Here is a 21,755-nt window from a genome sequence, read left to right on the forward strand (position 1 = left end):
AAATTGAGAAGAGACATTCCAGTGCTTAACTCTTGCTTACACTATCAGAATCTGGGCCAATGAAGCTGAATCCATGATGAGGCTGCCATCTTTCATTCTGGGGACAGAAAGACATGACAGGAATGGAAACCCTGGAGGCAGGAATGGCCAAGAGACCTGGGAAGAAAGTCCTGCTCCTTTGATAGAGGGTTCATGTGTGGAAATGGGCAGTTAAAGCTTTCCAAGGCATGGACATGAATGGTAACCCCTGATATTTGATGTGGATGAAACCAATACTAAAGAAACCAAAGAGAGACCAGTTTGAAAAGCAGCAACCCTTCCTGCAAGAATAAAAGGCATGAATCTTCTTTATCTGTGTGGCCTAACTGAACTGTTGTGTCTTAAAGGGAATGTTTTGAGAAAGAAAGAAAGAAAGAAAGAAAGAAAGAAAGAAAGAAAGAAAGAAAGAAAGAAAGAAAGAAAGAAAGAAAGAAAGAAAGAAAGAAAGAAAGAAAGAAAGAAAGAAAGAGAGAGAGAGAGAGGGAGGGAGGGAGGGAGGGAGGGAGGGAGGGAGGGAAGGAAGGAAGGAAGGAAGGAAGGAAGGAAGGAAGGAAGGAAGGAAGGAAGGAAGGAAGGAAGGAAGGAAGGAAGGAAGGAAGGAAGGAAGGAAGGAAGGAAGGAAGGAAGGAAGGAAGGAAGGAAGGAAGGAAGGAAGGAAGGAAGGAAGGAAGAGAGGTGATGCACATGGCCATCCTCTTTCTGCTCACAATGTCCTGTGTGTCAGCTTATGGTGTGTATCCTTGACTGGCCCCAGCGTCTCCAGTGGGTTTCATTGCTGAGTTATTCCAGGCTAACACTAACGTCTCTTGTTTTTTCTTTTACTACATCTTTGCGGAGCTCTTGTTGGAGGGATGACTTTGAATCAATGACACCTGTATTCATTGCTCTTATCCCAGTTCCTCCTTGCAGCTCTATTTCTTGCTGGAGGAACCCTGTGATTTTGCACCTGCACCTGGCTCAGGCTTAGGATCCACCTGGTTCTTCTTCCCAAAGCCAAGTTCAGCTCCACCACTGACCACAAGGTTTAAACCTGTGCAGAAAGTGGCATCCGCGGCAAGGAACAGGGCAGCCAATGCCACTTCTTCCGGGGTCCCAGAACGTCCCATAAACTGTAAATGTGCAAAACAAGACAGATAGATGTAGAATCCTATCTTCGTCATTTGGGAGGTAAGATCATTATTCTGAGCACAGACATTATTCTGATGCACTATTCTGAAAGAGAAATACAGAGGAATACAGTGGATATATAACTCTACTTGGTAAGAATGGGTTAGCATATGTAATGAGATAAGAAACCCTGTTCAGCCCTGGAAAGGTTTTTGTTCCAAGTTTCAAAACAACTTGGAATTACAATATGTAGAAATCTCTCTGACGTAACTAGCTGTAGAAAAGGATGTTGTTAGTTTAACCCATACTTGAGAGGTATACATCTACTGTATTCTAATGTATTATTGTATTAATATCTGAACAGAGTAGGCTCCAGCTTCATTCTACACAAAAAATGTTATTTTAACCCATGCTTTAGAGGAAACCAATGGAACATCACAACAGACTCTAATTTATTACTCTTAACAACTAAGGAACCTAATAACATAGGTATCAATCTCCAGTTCCAACGTTTATTGCTGTTGCTGTTTTTTCTGCCTAATCAACTTAAACCAAGAGTTACCAGATCCCAATTTATTGTTCTTTTAATCTGCTAAAAACATTTGCATTATTTTGCATACTAATTCACTGCCCACTCTCTATATACGTAGGACTGCTAATTCCATCCCATGATGTTGTCCGGTGTGTGCTTTTTGCACATGAAAACTTATATTCCCAATAAAACTTTGCTGGTTGTAAGGGTGCTACTGGAATCCAACTTTGTTCTATTACATTTTTTTTTATACATAGCCCTTCTTACTGCTAGTCCAATGTTCCCTGTAAGCTGCAGAGTCTTGTGAGCAAAAATTCTACTTTGTGAGCTGCTGGCATTAAAGTTGTGAGCTACTGCATCAATTAGTGGGCTCTGGAGCCATTTTTCCTGAGCTAAGGCAAAAATGTGTGAGCTGGAGGCTAAAAATCTGGAGCTGGAGGCTAAAAACACTTAGAGGGAATGCTGACTGCTACCATCTGGAAGAAGTCAGACTCTCAATTCCATCTTGGAAGATGTAGAAGTGCCTGGGGACTGCAAAGTTTGGAGAGGAGGTCAGCAGAGATGCTTCTTCCTGTACAAAGGAAGCTGAAGCCTACGATCACCCACCCTCTGCAGCCACTCTAGGACTTCTGTTTCTCCTGCCCACCTGGGCTGCTGTTTTCACCTGGCCACTGTTGCCTGGAGAATATTCATTTATTTAAAATATTTGTTAGCCACTTTTCATCCTCATGGTGCTTGATAGCTTATGATATCATTAAAATAATATAGAAAACATTTTTTAAAAAAACTCACCCAAATCAAAAATCACAATTTAGGACTGCTAGTAATGTAATCAAATGCAGACCTGAATACAGCTGTCTTCCACCACCTCCTAAAGATTGAAAGGGAGTTGGCCAGTTGGACCTATCTGGGGAGGAAGTTTTTCTACAATAGTGGGGCTGCCACTGAAAAGGCTCTCTCTTGTGTACCCACCAAAGGAGCTTGTTTGATAGATAGGGAGGGAAGGAGATTCTCCAATCCCAACCAGGAGGGCTTTGGAGGTCAAAAACAACACTTTGAATTGGCCTTGGGAGTGCATTGGTAGACAGTGTAAATGCTGCAGTACTGGGGCAATGTGCTCTGGATTGCTGGTCCCGACCAGCAGTCTAGCTGCTGTGTTCTGCACCAGCTGCAGCTTCTGGATACTCTTGAAGGGTAGCCCCAAGCAGAGCGCAATGCAGTAGTCCAATCTACATGTAACTAAGGCATGGATCACTGTGGCTAAGATCTGATTGAACCAGGAATGGATGCAGCTAATGCACCAGCCAAACCTGGGGAAAAGCACTCTGAACCACCACAGTCACCTAGTTTTCAATGTTGACTGCTGTGTCAAGTAGAACTCTCAAGCTGTGAACCTGGCTTTTCAAAGAGAGTGTAACCTCCCTCTGAGACAAGAGAGATCCAAAGGCCCTGGTCTACCTTTCTATTAAACCAGAGAATCTCTGTCTGATCAGGATTAAGTTTCAGCTTGTTCACCCTCATCCAGCTCATTACAGATTCCAAGGACCAGGTCAGAACATCAACAGCATCTTCCCATCTTCAGGTTGGAAAGAAAGGTTGAGCTGGATATTGTCCACATATTAGTGATGCTGCAGCTCAAACTTCTTGATTACATCTTCTTGCAGTTTCATAAAGATATTAAACACCATGGGGGAAACATTCAAACCCTGCAGAACCCCAAATGCCAACAGCCACAGGACAGAGTAAGAATCCCCCAGCACTGCCTTCTGAGACCAACCCGCCTCCAGGACTAGACTATCATAATATGGGCTTCCTTAGTTTTAGTGCTGACAGGCAGCTCAATAGGATACTATGGCTGATAGTACTGGAGGCCCCTGAGCAATCCAGCAGCACTAGAAGAATTGCATTCCACCTATCTGTTTCTCAATAGAGGTCATCAACCAAGATGTCCAAAGTAGTCTCTATTCCAAATCCTGGTTGAAATGGGTACAGAAAAATCAGTCTCTTCCAAGAACCCCTGGCACTGAGAAGCAACAACCTACCCAAGCAACTTGCCCAAGCATGGAAGATTGAAGACTGGCCAGAAGTTCTCCAATATAGTAAAAGGAAGAGTTGTCCTACTGGAAGAACTTTAGGCCCCAGCCCAAGGATGGCAACCTTAAGGAGAACCATTCATCTGCAGCAGCACCATTCGTGTTTCCCCACAAGACACTTGCCTGACTGTCCTTGTATTTCTGCACTTCTGCCTCTGGATTTGGTGACTGATTTGCCAACTTTTTTGCCAAAGAGGTCCAGATATAACCTGGTGAGATGCTAGGATTCAAAATGTTTGGAAATTAAAAAGGGACAAGGATACCATGAAGCATCCAGAAATATGCCCCTTAGTGAATGAATTTTGAAGAAACGTTTTTCTTCTTATCACCAGAAAGATGCCAGCTTCCATGACAATCTTTGAGTTAAACACACTATATAAATGGATTCACCCCACAATCCTCAGCCTGACTATTCATTTATATGTCACAGAGAAATACAGCATGAAATGCAGGCCCCAAGATTTCAGTCCACTGGGAACTGAATCATTTGTTCACAGCACAAGAAAAAGTAGTAGCAAACATCCATTTTTAAATCCCCCTTTTAAAGGACCTGACTGAGGGTTGGTTGCGCAAGCTGAGGACCTGCAAGGAATTACCGGGGGGGGGGGGGTGTACAACTTGAAAGTAATATCTCTGTCACCAAATTTCCTCCTCCAGGATTCTGAAAGCTCTCAGGGGGAGGACTTAACCAGGTTGATGTCTTCCTCCCCTGCCCCATTTCTCCCCTTTAACTGACTCTAAGCTGCTGTTTACATTCTGGGCTTCCTGGAGCAGATTCGGTTCTCTTTCAAGCTAGCTTTTCCCCTCAGTCTCCTACTTTTCTTCTATTTAATTGACAAAGCTGTACTTTCCTGCACATCTGGGGAGACCCACTAGTATAGAGACACGACACCCCTCACCTTTCCTATCTGCAGGTTCACCAGTTTTGCTGTTTTGGTGGTATCTAAGGTGGCCAACATCAAAGGTGGCACCTGGAGATCTCCTAGTATTACATGTGATCTGCAGATGACCAGAATCCTTTCTCCCAGAGAAAATGGCTGCTTTGGAAGGCGGATCCTATTGAGGTCCCTCCTCTGCTCTGGCTCCACCCCCAAAATCTCCAGGTATTTCCCAACCCAGAGCTGGCCATCCTAATGGTATCACATATGCTAGTGTCCACTATTATATTTAAAGATATTTCTGTATGGCCTCAAGAAAAAAACAGATTTTTCCAGTAGATTTTGAAACAATGGGATTCATTTCCTAAATTTTAATTCTAGAAGATTTCATATTTTGTGCTCAGTCTATTTTTATGTGCTTATGCATACACAAGTAACAACATTGGAATGGGAAAAAAAATATGTACCACTTATATCTTCTCCAGAAAAAGTAACCCAGCCCACTAGTCTGGATTAGACGCTTACAATACCAGTTACCTGTTATTATTGTGTTCTCCCTTTAGTATCTCTATTTGTAAGCTACCGCCCAGGAGGTATGGAGGACCTGTCTTTCTTTCCTGGTAGTATTCTGAAAAGGACACTCTTCTTCAAGAGCTCAGTATGGATCATAATCACTTTTACCTGTTGACTCGTACTCCGTATTTGCTTTCATCGATGGCCAGGGCTTTGGTCATTGCAATCAGAGCACCCTGTAAGATAAATGGACAACAAGCAGGATTGCCAACTGACATGAAACACTTGGCCTCCTCCTCTTACAAGCTGATGTGCATTAAGAGAAAGATTTTTTTTGATACAGACATAAATAATGTCTACAATCCATGTTGTTGCTTTGCTCTTACTAAAGGATAAGTGATTATTCTCAAGGCCTGTTGGCAAACCTTGGAGAAGACACAGTACAGGGGAGATCAATGTACACTGCCCTACAGTAGTGTAGTCTTGATCTTGGCAGTCCTAAAAAAGACAAGACTGGGAGTCATAGGCCAGATCCCTGAATGTTGAGTTTCAGCACCCAAGTCATCACCATCCACCAAAAAGATCTGTTCTCTCAGGACAAGAGAAATAGAGGAAGGAGGGCTGAGATTCCTCAGGGGGGGGCAGTTTGGCCCTCAATATCCTAGTCTGATCCCTTGTCCGGGAAACTGAACACAGGGGACCTGAAGGAGAGTTTGCTCTCATCTAGTAAATGGATGGATTATAGCAGAGAAGTAGAAATCTGGTCTCCTGGAGTTCAGGCTGAGAACAAAGTTTTCATGGCATGGATGGAAATGAAATTGTCTTCTAAATAACATTCTCATGAAGCCTCTGTTTAAGGGACAGGGCTTTTCATTTTCTCTAAGCGGTTTGCCACCCTACTTGGGGTTCTCACATAAGATTGAAATATGCAGGATGTTTTTGCCTTTGAGGCTTAAGTGAGCTTTTTTCAGTCTGATCATGAAACAAAAGCAAGAATATTTTCTACAAAACTTTCTGATCATGAAAAGTAAGCAAGTGGATTTTCCACTACAACTTTACTGATTACAAACTGGTTGTATGAAAATTGACAACTGACCTGGAAAAAAAATACCAACTTGGCCTCCTCCTGTGACTTTAGGAGCAACCTGATCTACAAGAGCCTGCAGGTGGAATTTTTCAAAGCACAGAGAGTAAAGATGCTATCACTGGCCATCTCCATGCTGTGCAAACCTTCATCTGCCAGCCAAGCTGCTATTAAAGGCTCAAGAGCACCATTAAGGGCAAGAAGGGATTTGGTTCTTGGGTCAAGATTACCTTGCTTGAAGCATACGGCACACCATGTTTCTTCCCTATGACACCAACAATACTGGACATGTTGATGATGTTTCCTTTTGTTTCCCGTAAGTAGGGCAGCGCATACTGTACACAAAAGACAAACAGAAACAGTGTGCTGGATCTCAAAACAGAACATAATGAAGCTGCCATAGCTCAGATTTGTCCACTGGCAGAAACCCTTCCTAGCAAGGCTAGCAGAAGTCCTTGCAACTGGAGATGGCAGGGATGAACCCTTTGGGTGCAAAACTGGTCCTCAGCTATGTCAGACCTCTCCTCCCACAGAGGAGCTGTTTTAATAGACAGACAACAATAAGCATCCCTGTAACATCATTCCAAAATCATAGTATAGGACACTACGTGACCCAAAAATGAAACAAAATGGATGCCTGTCAGAAACAAGTGTGGGCAAGTATTTCAGGAGGTGCATTAGAAGTGGCTGGCTGATCAATGCCCCCCTCCATACCTCAGAAAGATGCATAATTATGGGACAATGGGTCCATCAGGATCTAGTGACTCACCCTGGACTAATCTTATTAACTCCAACATTACTTCCTCTGCACCCACTTTCCCTAAGTCAGCAACAGTTAATAAACAGTTAATTCTATTCACCAAACCCATTAGCTCTTCCAGATCGGTATTTGCAGAGTCATCAATCCCCTTTCACACCTTTTTCTGCTTTAAAAAAGCCCATCAAACTATAGTATGGGGTGGGTTTTTTTGTTTGTTTTTTTGCAAATACATCAACATGACCAAGAGCATGTTTATCAAGAGCCCTGTATCAAGAGTACCCTGCCATTGGTACAGCATGTATGTGACTCCCATACCTCCACTTCATTGGATTTCTTTGTCTCTTCACTAAATGCTGGCCATTTCCCTGCTTCCACAAACCCCTTCCTTTGAGACTGGTAATTATTACCCTTCCCTGAAATCACTTTTCCCCTTTCCTCCCTATGTTTCTCTTTGCTAGCCCTGTATGTGTTTTTCTCTCTGTGTGTAAGCTTTTTGCTCATTTTTTTTTAAATAAAAACCTTTCCGGATGAACATCTGCCTGGTTTATTTGAAAGTTCTCTTAAGTGAAAAATCTCTGTAATCACAGATGGTGAATCCCAGTTGCCCATTCTTGTTCTTGATCTTGTCTCCTTTAAGCTAATTTCCCCAACTAATTAGGAGACTGCCTTTTTGGGTAACAATGAAGCCCTGGCTTGTCCCCATTGTTCTGATTTGGACAGCAGAGAATTGACAGACACAGGTACAGCTCTACACCTCCGAGTACCAACCCAGACTTTTTCCACTGGACTTTCAACTTTGGATGAAGCCAGCTGCCCTCAGGGAAGAGGGAAACTCCTTAGAAGTTAGAAACACTCACCTTAGATGCTAAAAAACCACCCACAGTGTTGACTTCCATGAGGTCGCGGAAGTCTTGGGAACTCACTTCATCTATTGTTTGCAAATTATCTGTTTGCAAGAGGATTTGAAATGGAAGTGGGTTTTACACACAAGCAGCAAGACACACAAACAGCAAGAGAGCTTCACCCTGGAATATGCTGATGGGTTTCACACTTGTTTTATTGTTAAAGTAATACTGCTTGGAGTGAGACCAAAAGTCAAACATAATAATCAGATCATCTGGATGTAACAGTAGCCCTACTGTGTCTGACTAGTGCTTCCAAAGTCTCTTTAACACAAGGCAAACCATATGCTCTGGAAGGCCCAAGACTCTCCTTGTTACTGCCCTGGGGCTGCCAGCCGAAATGACACACAGAGATCTCCCAGGCTACAAAGATCAGTTCCTCTGGAGAAATGCTTGCTTTGGAAATTGGAGCATGTGGCATTACATCCCACTGAAATTTCCTCAGGCTCTACCTCTAAATCTCCAGAAATTTCCCAGCCCAGAGCTGGCAACCCAATACAATCCCTTGCCAATGGTCTTCCAAGAGTTACAGGCTCTGAATATGGAGGTTACATTTACCATTGTAGCTCATTGGCACTGATGGACACATTCTCTGTGAATCTATGTAAGCCTCCAATTAAAGTAAAGGCCTTCACTACCTCCTTAAACAGCAAAGTCCAAAAATGGGTTCATTTTAAATGAAGAGGCATTTCTTTTGGAAGTGATTAGTGTGAAAAACATGGGGCCTCAGGGAAGCAAGTCCCAAGGAAAGGAAAGGAAAGGAAAGGAAAGGAAAGGAAAGGAAAGGAAAGGAAAGGAAAGGAAAGGAAAGGAAAGGAAAGGAAAGGAAAGGTCCCCTGAGCAAGCACCAGTAGTTTCCGACTCTGGGTGATGTTGCTTTCACAACGTTTTCACGGCCGACTTTTTTACGGAGTGGTTTTCCATTGCCTTCCCCAGTCTTTTACACTTTCCCCCCAGCAAGCTGGGTACTCATTTTACCAACCTCAGAAGGATGGAAGGCTGAGTCAACCTTGGGCCAGCTACCTGAATCCAGCTTCCACCAGAATCAAACTCAGGTCGTGAGCAGAGAGTTCAGACCATAGTACTGCAGCACTGCTGCTTTACCACTCTGCACCATGGGGCAAGTCCCAAGAGCTTAATCTAAATATGCTGTGTTATTAGGTAAAGGTGTGCAAGCACTAATTGTTTCCGACTCTGGGGTGACATTGCTTTCACAACGTTTTCACAGCAGACTTTTTTATGGGGTGGTTTGCCATTGCCTTCCCCAGTCATCTACACTTTCCCTCCAGCAAGCTGGGTACTCATTTTACCAACCTTGGAAGGATGGAAGGCTGTGTCAACCTGGAGCCGGCTACCTGAACCAGCTTCCGCTGGGATCCAGCTCAGGTCATGAGCAGAGGGCTCTGACTGCAATACTGCAGCTTTACCACTCTGCACCACAGGGCTGTACATTATGTGTTATTAGGTTACTGTAATATCTTTAGTTGTTTTGGAAACAGCCACCTGCAAAGCTCTAGTTCTTCAAAGCCTTTATTGGATAAGTCCATTCTGGCTTTTGAATAAACAAGAAATGCTCTCCCACCCAGACACCTACCTCCCAGGGATTCTTCCCAGACCCCCAAAGTCTGAAAAATCACTCACCATATCCAGCATTGTTCACCAAACAGTCCATGCATCCGTAATGTTCTAGGGTGACCTGAATCAACTTCTGCAGAAACAGGGAAGAAGATAGATCTAAGGCAAGGTAAGGATAACTCTACTGCCTCAGTAGGATACATATAGAAAGCATTTGTATTAGAGCAGAAAATAAGTCCTTTAGTTGTAAATTAATGCATTATGGGAATTATAGTTTAGTTTCATCCTTAGGTCAAATGTTCTGAGACATCCTTCTTTATTGGTTTATCTAAGATCCCTTTCTGGTCACCTAGCAAAGCCTGACAAAGTTTTATTAGTTTTTTTTTAATGTGCCCTTTGTTTGTAATCACTAGTGGCAACTGAGGCAAACAGGATCCTCTCTTTTTTCACCATAAGTCACTTAATGCACTCATAACACTGAAGATGTATTCTCTCACCCAGTCAGCAGTAGGATTGTAAATTAATGATAACTTTGGATGCATGAGGAGTAAAATAAAGTTATTCTAAGACTAAGTGGACTGTGCCCAGTCTCTGGCTGGACTTCAAACTGGACAATAACAACAGAATTGAGGGTCCTGCCATTCCAGAGCTGCAAGTGACCATGATTAGAACTATCCTGGGCTGCACCTGTTCCAGGTGTTCAGAGCAAGTGCAAGAGACAAGGAAGGATGAGTAGCAAAAGAGCCTGGGGAACAGAGAAGTGGAGTGGGGGACAATGCCACATCCTGCTGGGGGACAGAGTGCAAGCTCCAGCCACAGAGGGCTGTAGGGGGAGTACCTCCTTTCTAAAGGCACTTCTTGTTCATCAGCAGAATGCTATTCTGAGGTTTTCCTCCAAGAAGAAGTCTGGGCTGCCATCACACCCACTAAATAATGCACTTTTATTCATCTTTCAATGCACTTTCCAATTGGATTTTACTGTATGAACTTGAAAATGGATTGAAAGTGCATTATTTAGTGTGCACAACTGCAGTCTAGAAGTCTCTGTCTCTCACCTGGTAACATAACTAAGTTTCCTATCCAGTTTGTTAGTTCCACAAATAAAGCTTTCTTCGCTCTTAACCATTTCAGTGTACTTACTGCTGCATATGCTCTCTGCTATAATACCTCTGATCTGACTGGGCCCAGAATCAAGGAGGCAAGGTTTGCAATCAGCCTCTGAGCCCTGCCCATTGTCAGACTCCACAAAATGAGATGAAATAACATTTCAAGATGCTGAAGAAGAACCCCCAAAGAAATACCACTCATCACCCACTTTTAGCCTACCTTAATGTCTGACTCCTTGCTAACATCACAGACCTGGAAGTAAGCCTCCCCTGGGCACCCGGAAGCCTGCAGCTCCCTCTGAATCTCTTGTCCCTTTTTCACTACAAGGGGATAGAACAGAACAGTTGTCAGCAGGACAAATCATGCCTTTTTTGTGCAGCCTTTGACTTATTCTTCCATCTTCCTTTCCACCTGTGCCCAGGCTGCAAGAACACACAAGCATGTTTGCGAAATGACTTGAAGACTGTTGCTCTTCTCTCTTGGTGGTTTTCTCCATTTGGAGAAGGGCAGGCTAAAAGGGCTGCAAACTAAACAAACATCAGCTCCTTGGAGAGGGGGATCCCATCTAGTGTTGCCTACTGGAACAGGGGAAGAGAAGAACCTGGTAACTGATGAGTGCACTAGGGTTGCCAAGTCCCCCGCAGCCTCCAGCGGGGGACTGCTTTTGCATGCGCAAAGTGTGTGTGGTGCAATGATGTCACTCAGAAGTAATGTCATCGCACCAGCAACATTGTGTGCCAGCTGCTCTAGGAGCATCCGGGAAAACTCTGTTGTTTTCCTGGATGCTCTAGCAATTTGGGAGGGAAAATATGGTACCATAGAGTTTTCCTTCCAAATTGCTAGAGTGTCCAGGAAAACCATAGAGTTTTCCCGGACACTTCTAGAGCAGCCGGTGCGCGACATCACTGGTGCTATGACGTCACTTCCGAGTGATGTCATTGCGCCGGCAACATCAGGGAAGGATCCCCCCACTGGCCCAATGTGGGCTGGTAGGTTGGGAACCTCCAGCGTGGGAGAACCCCCGCCTGGTCTGGGAATTTAGTAGCCCTAGAGTTCATAGATCATATGCAGAACAAAGAACTGATGATCCTACTTTCCACCATCTGCCTCCTTCTCTGGGGGCATTTGCCAGCACTCTACTCAAGAATGAATAGAGCCTCACCTTCCTGTAATATCTTCTTCCTTTTTACTTTTGTTACTTCTGCTTTCATTATTGTTATTCTAATTGCAGGCAGTTTGCAATATAAATGTCTTTATCACTTTTACTATTTTTTATTATTTTGGTTGTTATTCAGCTGACCAGTCATAGTTTTGTTATTTTCCTTTTATGATCCTATTAACTCAAATTGCGTCCTCCTGAGGCACTGCTTTAGTTTCCATATTTATATTCTGTTAGTCAATACCTGTATAAGTGACTGTAAATCTCTGTTTGCTATTCCTAGAGACTCCTGTAACTTGACTCTTTTTCGAGACATTGTATTATGTACTGTTTTGCATTTTCTCAATAAATTTATAAAACCTTTTTTAAAAAAGAATGAATAGAGCCTTATTCTTCCATCTTCCTTTCCACTTGTGCCCTTTCCTGTCTTCTCTCTCTTTCAGGGCTTGCGCAGAAGATGGGAAATGCCACTTTGACCACAGTCTTCTCATTCCCATTCACTTTCATCTCCAACTCTGCTACCCTAAACCTCATCTTTAATTTATGTTTGCTGCTCTGAGATACTCTAAACAGTGAAGTAAGGAGCTGGATCCTGAGATCATATCACTCCTGAACTAGAAGTTCTGCATTGATCACTCATCCGTTCCTGGGGACACTCCATGCAGAGTTCTGGTTCTTAGCTTCAGGGCTGTCAATGGCATAGAGCCAGGGCCACTGAAGGGCTGCCTCCCCCTGTATTGTCCTCCCCCCCCCTCCTCCACAGCTAAGATCTGCTTCGGAGGCTCTGCTCTCTGTGCCTGCAGAGGTGATATGGGTGGCCATCACAGAAAAGGAGGTTGCAGTGGAACCTGACCTATGGAACGTTCCTCTCATGGGCCTCATGTGGCCAAAAATTTTCTTTTTACCTCAGCTTTTAATTAAGGAGCTGTTCTTTTACAATTGTTTTTATAGCCTGATTCTAGCCTGAGGCCTGTCTTATGAAAATCATTTTAGACTGCTAAATGTTTTGTTTTTGTAATTCTCTGGTGGGGTTTTCCAGTGGCTGGGTTTTTAATCTTTACTTTAATTCACAATTTTTATGCTGTGCTAAAATTTTATCAATTTGAACTTTGTAAACTGCTACAAGAAAGTTCTCTGTTGAGGTGGCATTTATGTTTTAAAAACAAACAAGGGGACCTGGCCATGGTGGGGCAGGGGAAAGTGTTCTAGACTCACCTTCAGATGCTTTTGAACAGAAGACCACATTGGCTCCCTGGCAAACTGGAGGACAAGGACAGAAGAGAATGCAAGGCAAAAGTCAGAAACTTAACACAGAGAGAGTTGTATATCACAAGGTCTATTGATTGGTTTTAAAAGCTCATTTCCCCCCATTTCCCCTCTTTTGGTCTCCAAAACAACTGACAAACATAGGGCGTTTTTGCACAGGGCTGTGCGAAAACGCCCATATTGAGGGGAAAAACAATTATTTTCATTCTCAGAAGGGGCAGCCTTCTGTAGGCAGATCTTCTTGCCAAGAACAGACCATCAGACTGTCTGGGATGATAACAGAAGCCCCCCCCCCCTCACTCTCCATGAAGATAATTTCAGATTGGTTGGAGAAGGGGAGAATCTTGTAAGCCACTTTGGGTCCCACTTGGGAGGGGAAAGTGGGGTATTAATGAATAAATACACAAACAAAATAATTTAAACAATGATACAGCTGTATCATTGTGAAAGGGACATCCACATGATTATCCTCTTTCCTTCAGGAAACCCACTAGGTTGCCAGGTAAAGGAAATATCTGGGAGCTTTGGGGGTGGAGCCAAGAGCAAGGTTGTGACAAGCATGACCGAACTCCGGAGGGAGTTCCCGCCACCACATTTAAACTGACCGTGCTCCTTTTAAATGCCTTCCCTCCATTGGAAATAATGGAGGACAGGGGCACCTTCTTTTGAGACTCATAGAATTGGACCCCCAGTCCAATTTTTTTGAAATGTGTGGGGGGCGGGTTTGAGGAAAGGCACCAGTTGCTATGCTGAAAAATTGGTACCTCTACTCCAAAAAACAGCCCCAACTGAGTCCCAGATACTCCCAGATAGATTCTCCATTATACCCTATCGGGACTGGTCTTCATAGGGTATAAAGGAGTGCCCCTTCCACTTTCTGCCAACCCTGAAGGGGGGAGGGCCTCCAAACCAGGGGATTCCCTGCCCTCAGCTGGGGACTGGCAACCTTAAAGTCCGCAAAGAAGGCCTGAAGGCCACATATCTCCCCTTTGACTCCACCTCTGGGGGGAAACCCCCCACCCCTTCAACATTTAAAAGAACAACACAAGCTTGGTCTTCTTGGGCATCAGCTCATTCTGGTGAAGTCAGTAACAAAGGCTGCCACACACACACAAACACAACACAAATTAACAACAACCTCCCCAGCAGGCATTTCATACGGGAAGCCTCCTCAACTCTGAGACCCAGCTTGAAAAAAAAGCTATCTGTCTTGTTCTGGACAGGCATCAGGCGCCTCCCGCCACAGGCTCGCTGTCCTCGCATCTGAGAGTGCATCCAGAAGTCAGATTGCCACCTTGTATTCTGGCAGCCTGGACTTCAAGAATTTTACAGCAGGTTGACACATAGTAGGTGCAGATTCTCCTGCTCCGAAAATAGAAAGCGCAACCTCAGATTCCCAGAATTTGAATCACAGGTAGTCAGGGTAGTTCTTGCCATCTGTTTTCCATGCAAAGAATCAACTCTGGAAAACAGATATGGTATAAATTCCTGTTACTTTTGGTAACACTGGGAAAAGCTTTGTGGCACCTCAAAGTCTAGTCCACAAGGCTTTATGCCCGAAGGGACTACTACATGAGTCCTTTTTGTTTTTGCAGGACTAATAAAAATGCCACTGAGGATATAAAGGGAATATTTCCCTCCCTCCCAATTCCCCTCCACCCCAGATTAGATATATAGCAGGGGTGGCCAACGGTAGCTCTCCAGATGTTTTTGCCTACAACTCCCATCAGCCCAAGCCATTGGTTATGCTGACTGGGGCTGATGGGAGTTGTAGGCAAAAAAACATCTGGAGAGCTACCGTTGGCCATCCCTGATATAAAGCAGGGATGCCAGCCTCCAGGGGGCACCAGGAGATCCCTTGCAATTAAAGCTCACCTCCAGACAGTTCTCCTGGAAAAAAATGAATGTTTTGGAGGGTAGACAGTATGGATTTGTACCTCACTGAGGTCCTTGGCCTCCCCAGGCTCTATCCGCAAATCTCCAGGAGTTTCCCAACCTGGAGATGGCAACCTTACTTCCCACCCCGACTGGTGGCCAGTGGGGACCTGGCAACCCTAATAGGGAGGAAAACTTTAACACCAGCCTGTCAGCACAAATTTTCCCCTCCTCTATACCCACTTCTCTCTGTTCTTACCAAATTCTCTCACGATGGCCAGACCAATGCCTGAGGTACCACCAGTCACGATCACCACCTTGCCTTGGTAACGCAGACCAGTTGCCATTCCAGCTGTTTGCCTCAGTTTCTCTTAATCACTAAAATCCACATCAAGTTTGGGAATATAAACTGCTGGGTGGAGCAACTGCTGGGTGGAGTAACTGCTGGATTTGTATGTTGGAGGAGGGTATGCAGCTAGTTTTCCGTCACCTTGGCAGGCTGTGGAGCATGAGGGCTGGTCATCATTGAACTGGAAGAAGACGACTGGGAGGAGGCTTTCTATAAGCTTCTGTTTTGCCCACATTACAGCTTTGTTCCTGGAAGGCCTGAGCTGAAAAAGCAGGAGCTATGAGGAAAGCAACTACCACTGGATTCCTATTCTTTCTAAGGCTGCTTTTCTTTTCCCAGTGCTCAGCTAATTTCCTCTAAGGTGTGTCTTTCCTGCCATCCTCTTGTTATTAAAATCACTCCCTTAAGTAAATTAGGTCCATGTGGTATATTTTCATTCCATCTAATTTCTTCTCATTTTGTTGGCTGAAATAATTTTCTGGGGCCCTCAGAACTTCACTTCACCATTGATACTTGGATTGGAGGAACTGTGGATAAGGTTGCCAACTCCAGTTTGGGAAATACCTGGAGAGTTTAGGAATGGAGCCTGAGCAGGAACAGGCTTGGAGAGGGAAGGGACTCCAGTGGGGTGTAATGCCACAGAGTCCACCTTCCAGAGTGGTCATTTTTTCCAGATGAACTGATCTCTGTTGCCAGGAAAACAGTTGTAATATTGGGAGATTCCAATCACCACCTGGAGGTTGGCAGCTCTAACTGTGACTGAACCAGATTCCACAGCAAAAGAGCACTGCCAGGACATTGCGAGGTGGGACATGAAGATCTCCTGGAACTACAATCAATATCCAGTTCCTCTGGAGAAAATGGCTGCTTGGAGTGGGGACTCTATGAGATGACAACCATGATGAGGATTCTCCCCTCCCCCGACTTCACCCTCTCCAGGTTCCACCCCCCTGCCCCCCAGGGCTCAAGCTCCTGCCAGGAGTTTCCCTTGGTTTGAAGGCCCCCAACCCACTGGCACATAGTGGGCCACCAGGAGAATCCCTGCCCCCAAAGAGCTCCATCATCAGGCAACATGCCTGGTGCGAAGGTGTCACTTCTGGGTTACATCATTGCACTGGACACTTTGCATGGGGATGTTGTAGCATTCAGGGTAAAAACTCTATAGTAACAAATCCCAATCAGACGCAGCCAAATCCTGATCAGATGCTCCTGCACAATGCACTTGTATATCACACAGGGGGCACTCTGGCACATTCATATAGTTGTTGTGTGCCACCCCCTTAGTGCAGTTTGGGTTTCCTTTTCCCCCCCTACTGATCTGGGCAGGGTTTTGTTTTTTTTAAGAATACTGGTGAGCACCTAGAGCAGATTGGCAGGTTCATACCACCAACCCGCCTTGCTTGCATGTTCCCATGGTCAGACGCCCAGAAAGACAGATGGAGTGCAGCAGAAGAATTTGCTACCATTTCCTTTTGTTACCTTTCCATAGGGCCTGTAAGACGGAGCTGCTCCACCAGGCGTTTAGTTGAGGCAGGCGGACGCCCTTTGCTCTATTGCCTACACCAGTGTTTCCCAAAGTGGGTGATATTGCCCCCTGGGGGGTGTTGGAACAATCCAGGGGGGTGGTAGTAGCCTTGGGTGCAATTGAGGGACGGTGGATAAAAATAAGGGGGTGGTGGAAGCAGAAGAGAAGAGAAGAGAAGAGAAGAGAAGAGAAGAGAAGAGAAGAGAAGAGAAGAGAAGAGAAGAGAAGAGAAGAGAAGAGACGGTAGTAGGTGTCAAAACATCACATTTCTGGGAGGTATCCAGAATCTCTAATTTAAAGAAAAATTCCCATTAACAAAAATAGAGGGTTCCTTTTTGAACATATGAAGCTTTCTACTGAATCAGACCCTGGGTCCATCCAAGTCAGTATTGTCTTCTCAGACTGGCAGCGGCTCTCCAGGATCTCAAGCTGAGGTTTTTCACACCTATTTGCCTGGACCCTTTTTTGGAGATGCCAGGGATTGAACCTGGGACCTTCTGCTTCCCAAGCAGATGCTCTACCACTGAGCCACCGTCCCTCCTTTTTGTCTGCTGCTTAGTGCAAATTCACCCAATTAGACTAGTAATGAGGACCAGAACTCCTTCCACTTAAAATATAAGATGCAGTTTATTTACAAGACAGAATAAAAAATAGAGGTGTGCAGTTAAACAAGAAACACAGAAACAAAAAACTTTACTAGCTATCCTAGCCAATACTTGCTACAGCTAGCAGCTTCTCAAGGTTGCTTGCGGTTTCTCTCTCAGCAATACAGTTCAAGTCAGGACAGTGGAAGCACTGAGGCAATTGCACGAACTTCTCTGAAGAGTTCCAACTGCAGCTTTCTCCTCACAAGGTTTTCTGCAGAGCATCAAGCTTCTTACAGTCCTCTGGTTACCAGGTGGTTGCTTCTGTTGATTTTAGTCAACTGCAATGCCCCAGACACAAGAATGTCTTCTGCAGGGGCAGCGCGTGGGAGTAGGCGGGGTAGGTGACTGCCTGGGGCACCATCCTGCCAGGGAGTGCTGCTGGGTGCCCCCTTACTCCCCCTTCCTATGTGGCACAATCTTGCCAGCCAGTAGGCAAGCCAAGAGCCAGTTTTCTTTGTAGGGCAGATGTTGCCTGTGCTTGTCGGAGGCTTCCAACGAAGCCTCCAAAGAAAGCCCCATTTTACCACTGCCTTCTGCTTTCAGGTTGAAAGCGGCTGGGTGGCAACACCTTCCCATTGCACTAGTCAGAACTGATGAGTGCAATGGGAAGGTGCTGCCCACCCAGCCACTTTCAACCTGAAAGCAGTGGGCAGCAGTAAAACGGGGCTCTCCTCAGAGGCTTCCTTTGAAGCCCCTGACAAGCACAGACAACGTTTGCCCTGTGAAGAAAAGTGGTGATGTGGCAGCACTTGTGTGTGCTGCACGGGGCTCTTGGCTTGCCTGCTGGCTGGAGCAATGATGTCATCACCGGTGTGTGAAGAATATCCCCCCCCCCTTAGGAGCACATTGGGGGGCATGCCTAGGGCAGCGGAACCCCTAGCGCCAGCACTGATCTTCTGTTCCTCTTCTTGAGTTTTGATATTTTACTAATCCACTTATATTCCTGACTGACTATCAAAGAGCTAGAATTGTGCAACCAATCATTGGTACAAAACAACCAATTTAGCTGGGCCTATCTAGATCTTCTGAAAAATACCTGTCAGATTAGATGGCCTCCTGTCAGTTGGAATTGACAGTTCACAGGTATTTACTATTTTACAAGTGTTTACCATTAAGAACATGGTCTCTAGGCTTACTTAAGCTGATAGCAACCCACACACTTAGAAATTGGGTATTGTCATTTTCCAGGTAATGATGCAGACAAATCCACACATGGTTGATGAAATGCTAAATTTCTTGACAGGAGGCTTGAACATATGAACATATGAAGCTGCCTTATACTGAATCAGACCTTTGGTCCATCAAAGTCAGTATTGTCTTCACAGACTGGCAGCAGCTCTCCAGGGTCTCAAGCTGAGGCTTTTCACACCTATTTGCCTGGACCCTTTTTGGAGATGCCAGGGACTGAACCTGGGACCTTCTGCTTCCCAAGCAGATGCTCTACCACTGAGCCACCGTCCCTCCCCTAAAGGCTTCACCGTCCATCCACAAGGCTTCTGTGACTTGTAGATGGGGCACCATGGCAGTCTAGTCTGCCCTCCCAACCCAATCCTGCAGCTATGACACAGTCATAAAAAACCAAGCAATGACCAACTGGCATTATGTCAAAGAAGCCCCTCTCTCTCTATTTATCTCCGTAGTGGTAAATCTCTTCAAAGAAATTTCCTTATTCTTTCTTGCCATTCCGGAAGCAATTAAGTGTTTCCTGAATTGCCTAAAGCCAGGAGCCCACTGCTGGGTGCCTGCTTCATTCATTACTTCAGATTTCCTACGCTCTGACCTTACTTCCCACGGAGCTGACTGAGATAAACAGTTAAGCAGCTGCTGCTTCAAATACTACTCTAATCTCTGCACTGCTGATGGTAAATAATGGTTTTAAAATTAAAGAAATTGCAAAGGTGGCTTTTTCCCAACTATTCATGAGGGAATAGGGTTCCCAAGTCTGATTCAAGAAATATCTGGAGATTTTGGGGGTAGAGCCAGGAGACCTTGGGGTGGAGCCAGGAGCAAGGTTGTGACAAGCACAATTGAACTCTGAAGGGAGTTCTGGCAATCACATTTAAAGGGACTGCACATTGTTTAAATGCCTTCCTTCCATTTGAAACAATAAAGGATAGGGGCTCCTTCTTTGGGGTCTCATAGAAATGGACCCCTGGTCCAACTGTTTTGAATCTTGGTGTTTTGAGTAGTAGCACTGGATGCTATGCTGAACATTTGGTGCATCTACCTCAAAAAACAGCCCTCCCAGTGCCCCAGATACTCATGGATCAATTCTTCCCTATTCTTATTTTAATATTATCCTTTGTTACCTTAATTTTCTGTGTGTATATCTTTTCAAGTTGGAGACTGCAGGGCTGCCAGTTTGTTGGAACTGAATCTATTTGAAAGAGAAGTGGATGAGGACTTCCAGTTTCGGTGACCTAATCTTGAGAGCGACTCGGACTGGCTGGTCCAGAGCCACTCTCTAATCATGCCATAGAGTGGTCCTCCTCATGGGGAGACCTGAGTCTGGGACCCAGGAAGGATCCCAGAAGGCAGGCAGCTTGAGTTGAGGGTTGAGATTTTCAGCGGCGGCTGTCTCCCGAGCCCAACATCGCTGCAAGCCTCACTGCCCCGATAGCCATTTATAAATGGCATCAGGGTTGACTGCCAGACTTCTTCTTTCTCTCCTATCAAGTTCTTCTGCATGACAAGATCAGACTTTACTACTTCTGGGATAATTGTAAGTTTTTCTTTCCTTCTAATACTTAACTTTTGGAGCAAGATTTGTGAAACCCAGGGGCTTGAGAGTGGAAAGTGAAGTGGAGCATGGATGGAGGCAAAGGCGAAGAGAAAGGAGGGGGAATACCCAGCTCTCTTCTTAACTTTTTCAAGGCTTCAAAAAGTTCCTGCCTAACTTGGTGACTTTCCTAGTGTTGTCCTGAAAAATATGACTGACTCACACCAGTTTCTTAAGATAAAAAAAGACTTGATGTCTGAATTGAACTGATTTGTCCTGAATGCTTTTGGGGAGGAAAATCTTGCTGTTGGAAAGTTACTTGCAAGCATATACGGATGAGAAGAACAGTTGCTGTAAGAATTCTTGAGTTAAGACTGTTAAGCTAATGAATGTCCTAAAGAATTGACGAATACAGTGTTGTACAAAACTTTGTGACTCTTAAAGATATAAAAAAAGGAAGGAGTTTGATGGCTGTGTTGAAGGGAAGTAGCCTGAATAAGCCTGTGTGGGCTAAATATACATTCAGGGTCATACTCGGCTTGTGCAGTGGATTATAAAATACAGCTATATTGATGACTGTTGGAAGAACAGCTGTGAAGTTTTTAAGTGGATTATAAATTTTTGATGGTGGATATGGTTACCAGTATTTTCTTTGACTTCATCTCATTAATGGATTATAAAAAGTTGGTTGGCTGAAGGTGATTTTTGTATTTTTTTTTCCAATTTTGGTTTATTTTTCTTCTTGTGTGTTTATTACTTGTGGCTTTACCTGAAGGATTCATCCTTAAACATATGTTTGGAATATTTTTTCACTTATTTTTCTTCATTTTTTTCTCTCCTTGTGGATTTTTTATTTTTTTTCTCTTGGGTTCATCCGGATTGTTTCATTTTTCATCTTTTCCAGTTATTTTTAATTTGTGTTCTTGCCTGTGGATTATATAAATTGGGCACTCAGCCCTGGATTACAATTTATATCTTGAAATAATTGGATGAATTTGTTAAGACTTCAACTCCATTGAACTACTTATTCTGAGAAAGCACTACAGTGAACTGTTTCTGTGAGTTGAATTGTTTAGGCTAGGTGACACTAAAGATTGTTGTGGTAAAAAGGCTTTAACATAAGGCTTATCACTGTTTGGGGCCTGTTAAATTGTTGATAGAAGCAAGAAGGCTTTACTTTCAAACGAACTATTATCTTTGTATAATATTGATACTATTTGTTAGATACTAGCTCAACTAACACAAATAGGAACATTGTCTTGCAAAACAAGCTAGTTAAAGGGCAATACACAAAATTTGTGGCTGTGAGTGCAAATATACTAATAAGGATGGAAAATAAAGCTGCTATTGGCTTTAAAGAGGTACCAAGGAAAAAAGAGAACCAAGAAGGTAAACCACCAACTCCTTCACCCAGTTATTCATCTGGTTTAGGGAAGTTTACACCTGCAGCTACGCAGGGGGACATGAAAGAAATGCAAAATATTCTACTAACTGCCATAGCACAATTGACTGGTAAAGTAGATAATATAGGAGAGCAGATGGCAGAAATTAAACAAGAACTACAAGAGAATAGAAAACAGACAGCAGAGATCAATAAAGCTTTAAAGGTCCTAGACACACAGGTG

General features: G+C 44.2%; 1 protein-coding gene across 1 annotated transcript in view; it reads right to left on the reverse strand.

Moving 5' to 3' along the window:
• Positions 1–942: 942 nt before the first annotated feature.
• LOC132583340 (uncharacterized) overlaps positions 943–21,755 on the reverse strand; it is a 163,631-nt gene continuing 142,818 nt past the window's right edge. Inside the window, exons 21-23 of the mRNA XM_060255003.1 lie at positions 5,331–5,398; positions 3,895–3,991; positions 943–1,148 (exon numbers count right to left, since the gene is read on the reverse strand). Of these exons, the coding sequence (XP_060110986.1) occupies positions 951–1,148; positions 3,895–3,991; positions 5,331–5,398 (363 nt within the window). The 3' untranslated portion in view covers positions 943–950. The remainder of the gene's footprint in view (positions 1,149–3,894; positions 3,992–5,330; positions 5,399–21,755) is intronic.

The sequence above is a fragment of the Heteronotia binoei genome, chromosome 15, assembly GCF_032191835.1.
Source record: "Heteronotia binoei isolate CCM8104 ecotype False Entrance Well chromosome 15, APGP_CSIRO_Hbin_v1, whole genome shotgun sequence".
NCBI lineage: Eukaryota > Metazoa > Chordata > Lepidosauria > Squamata > Gekkonidae > Heteronotia > Heteronotia binoei.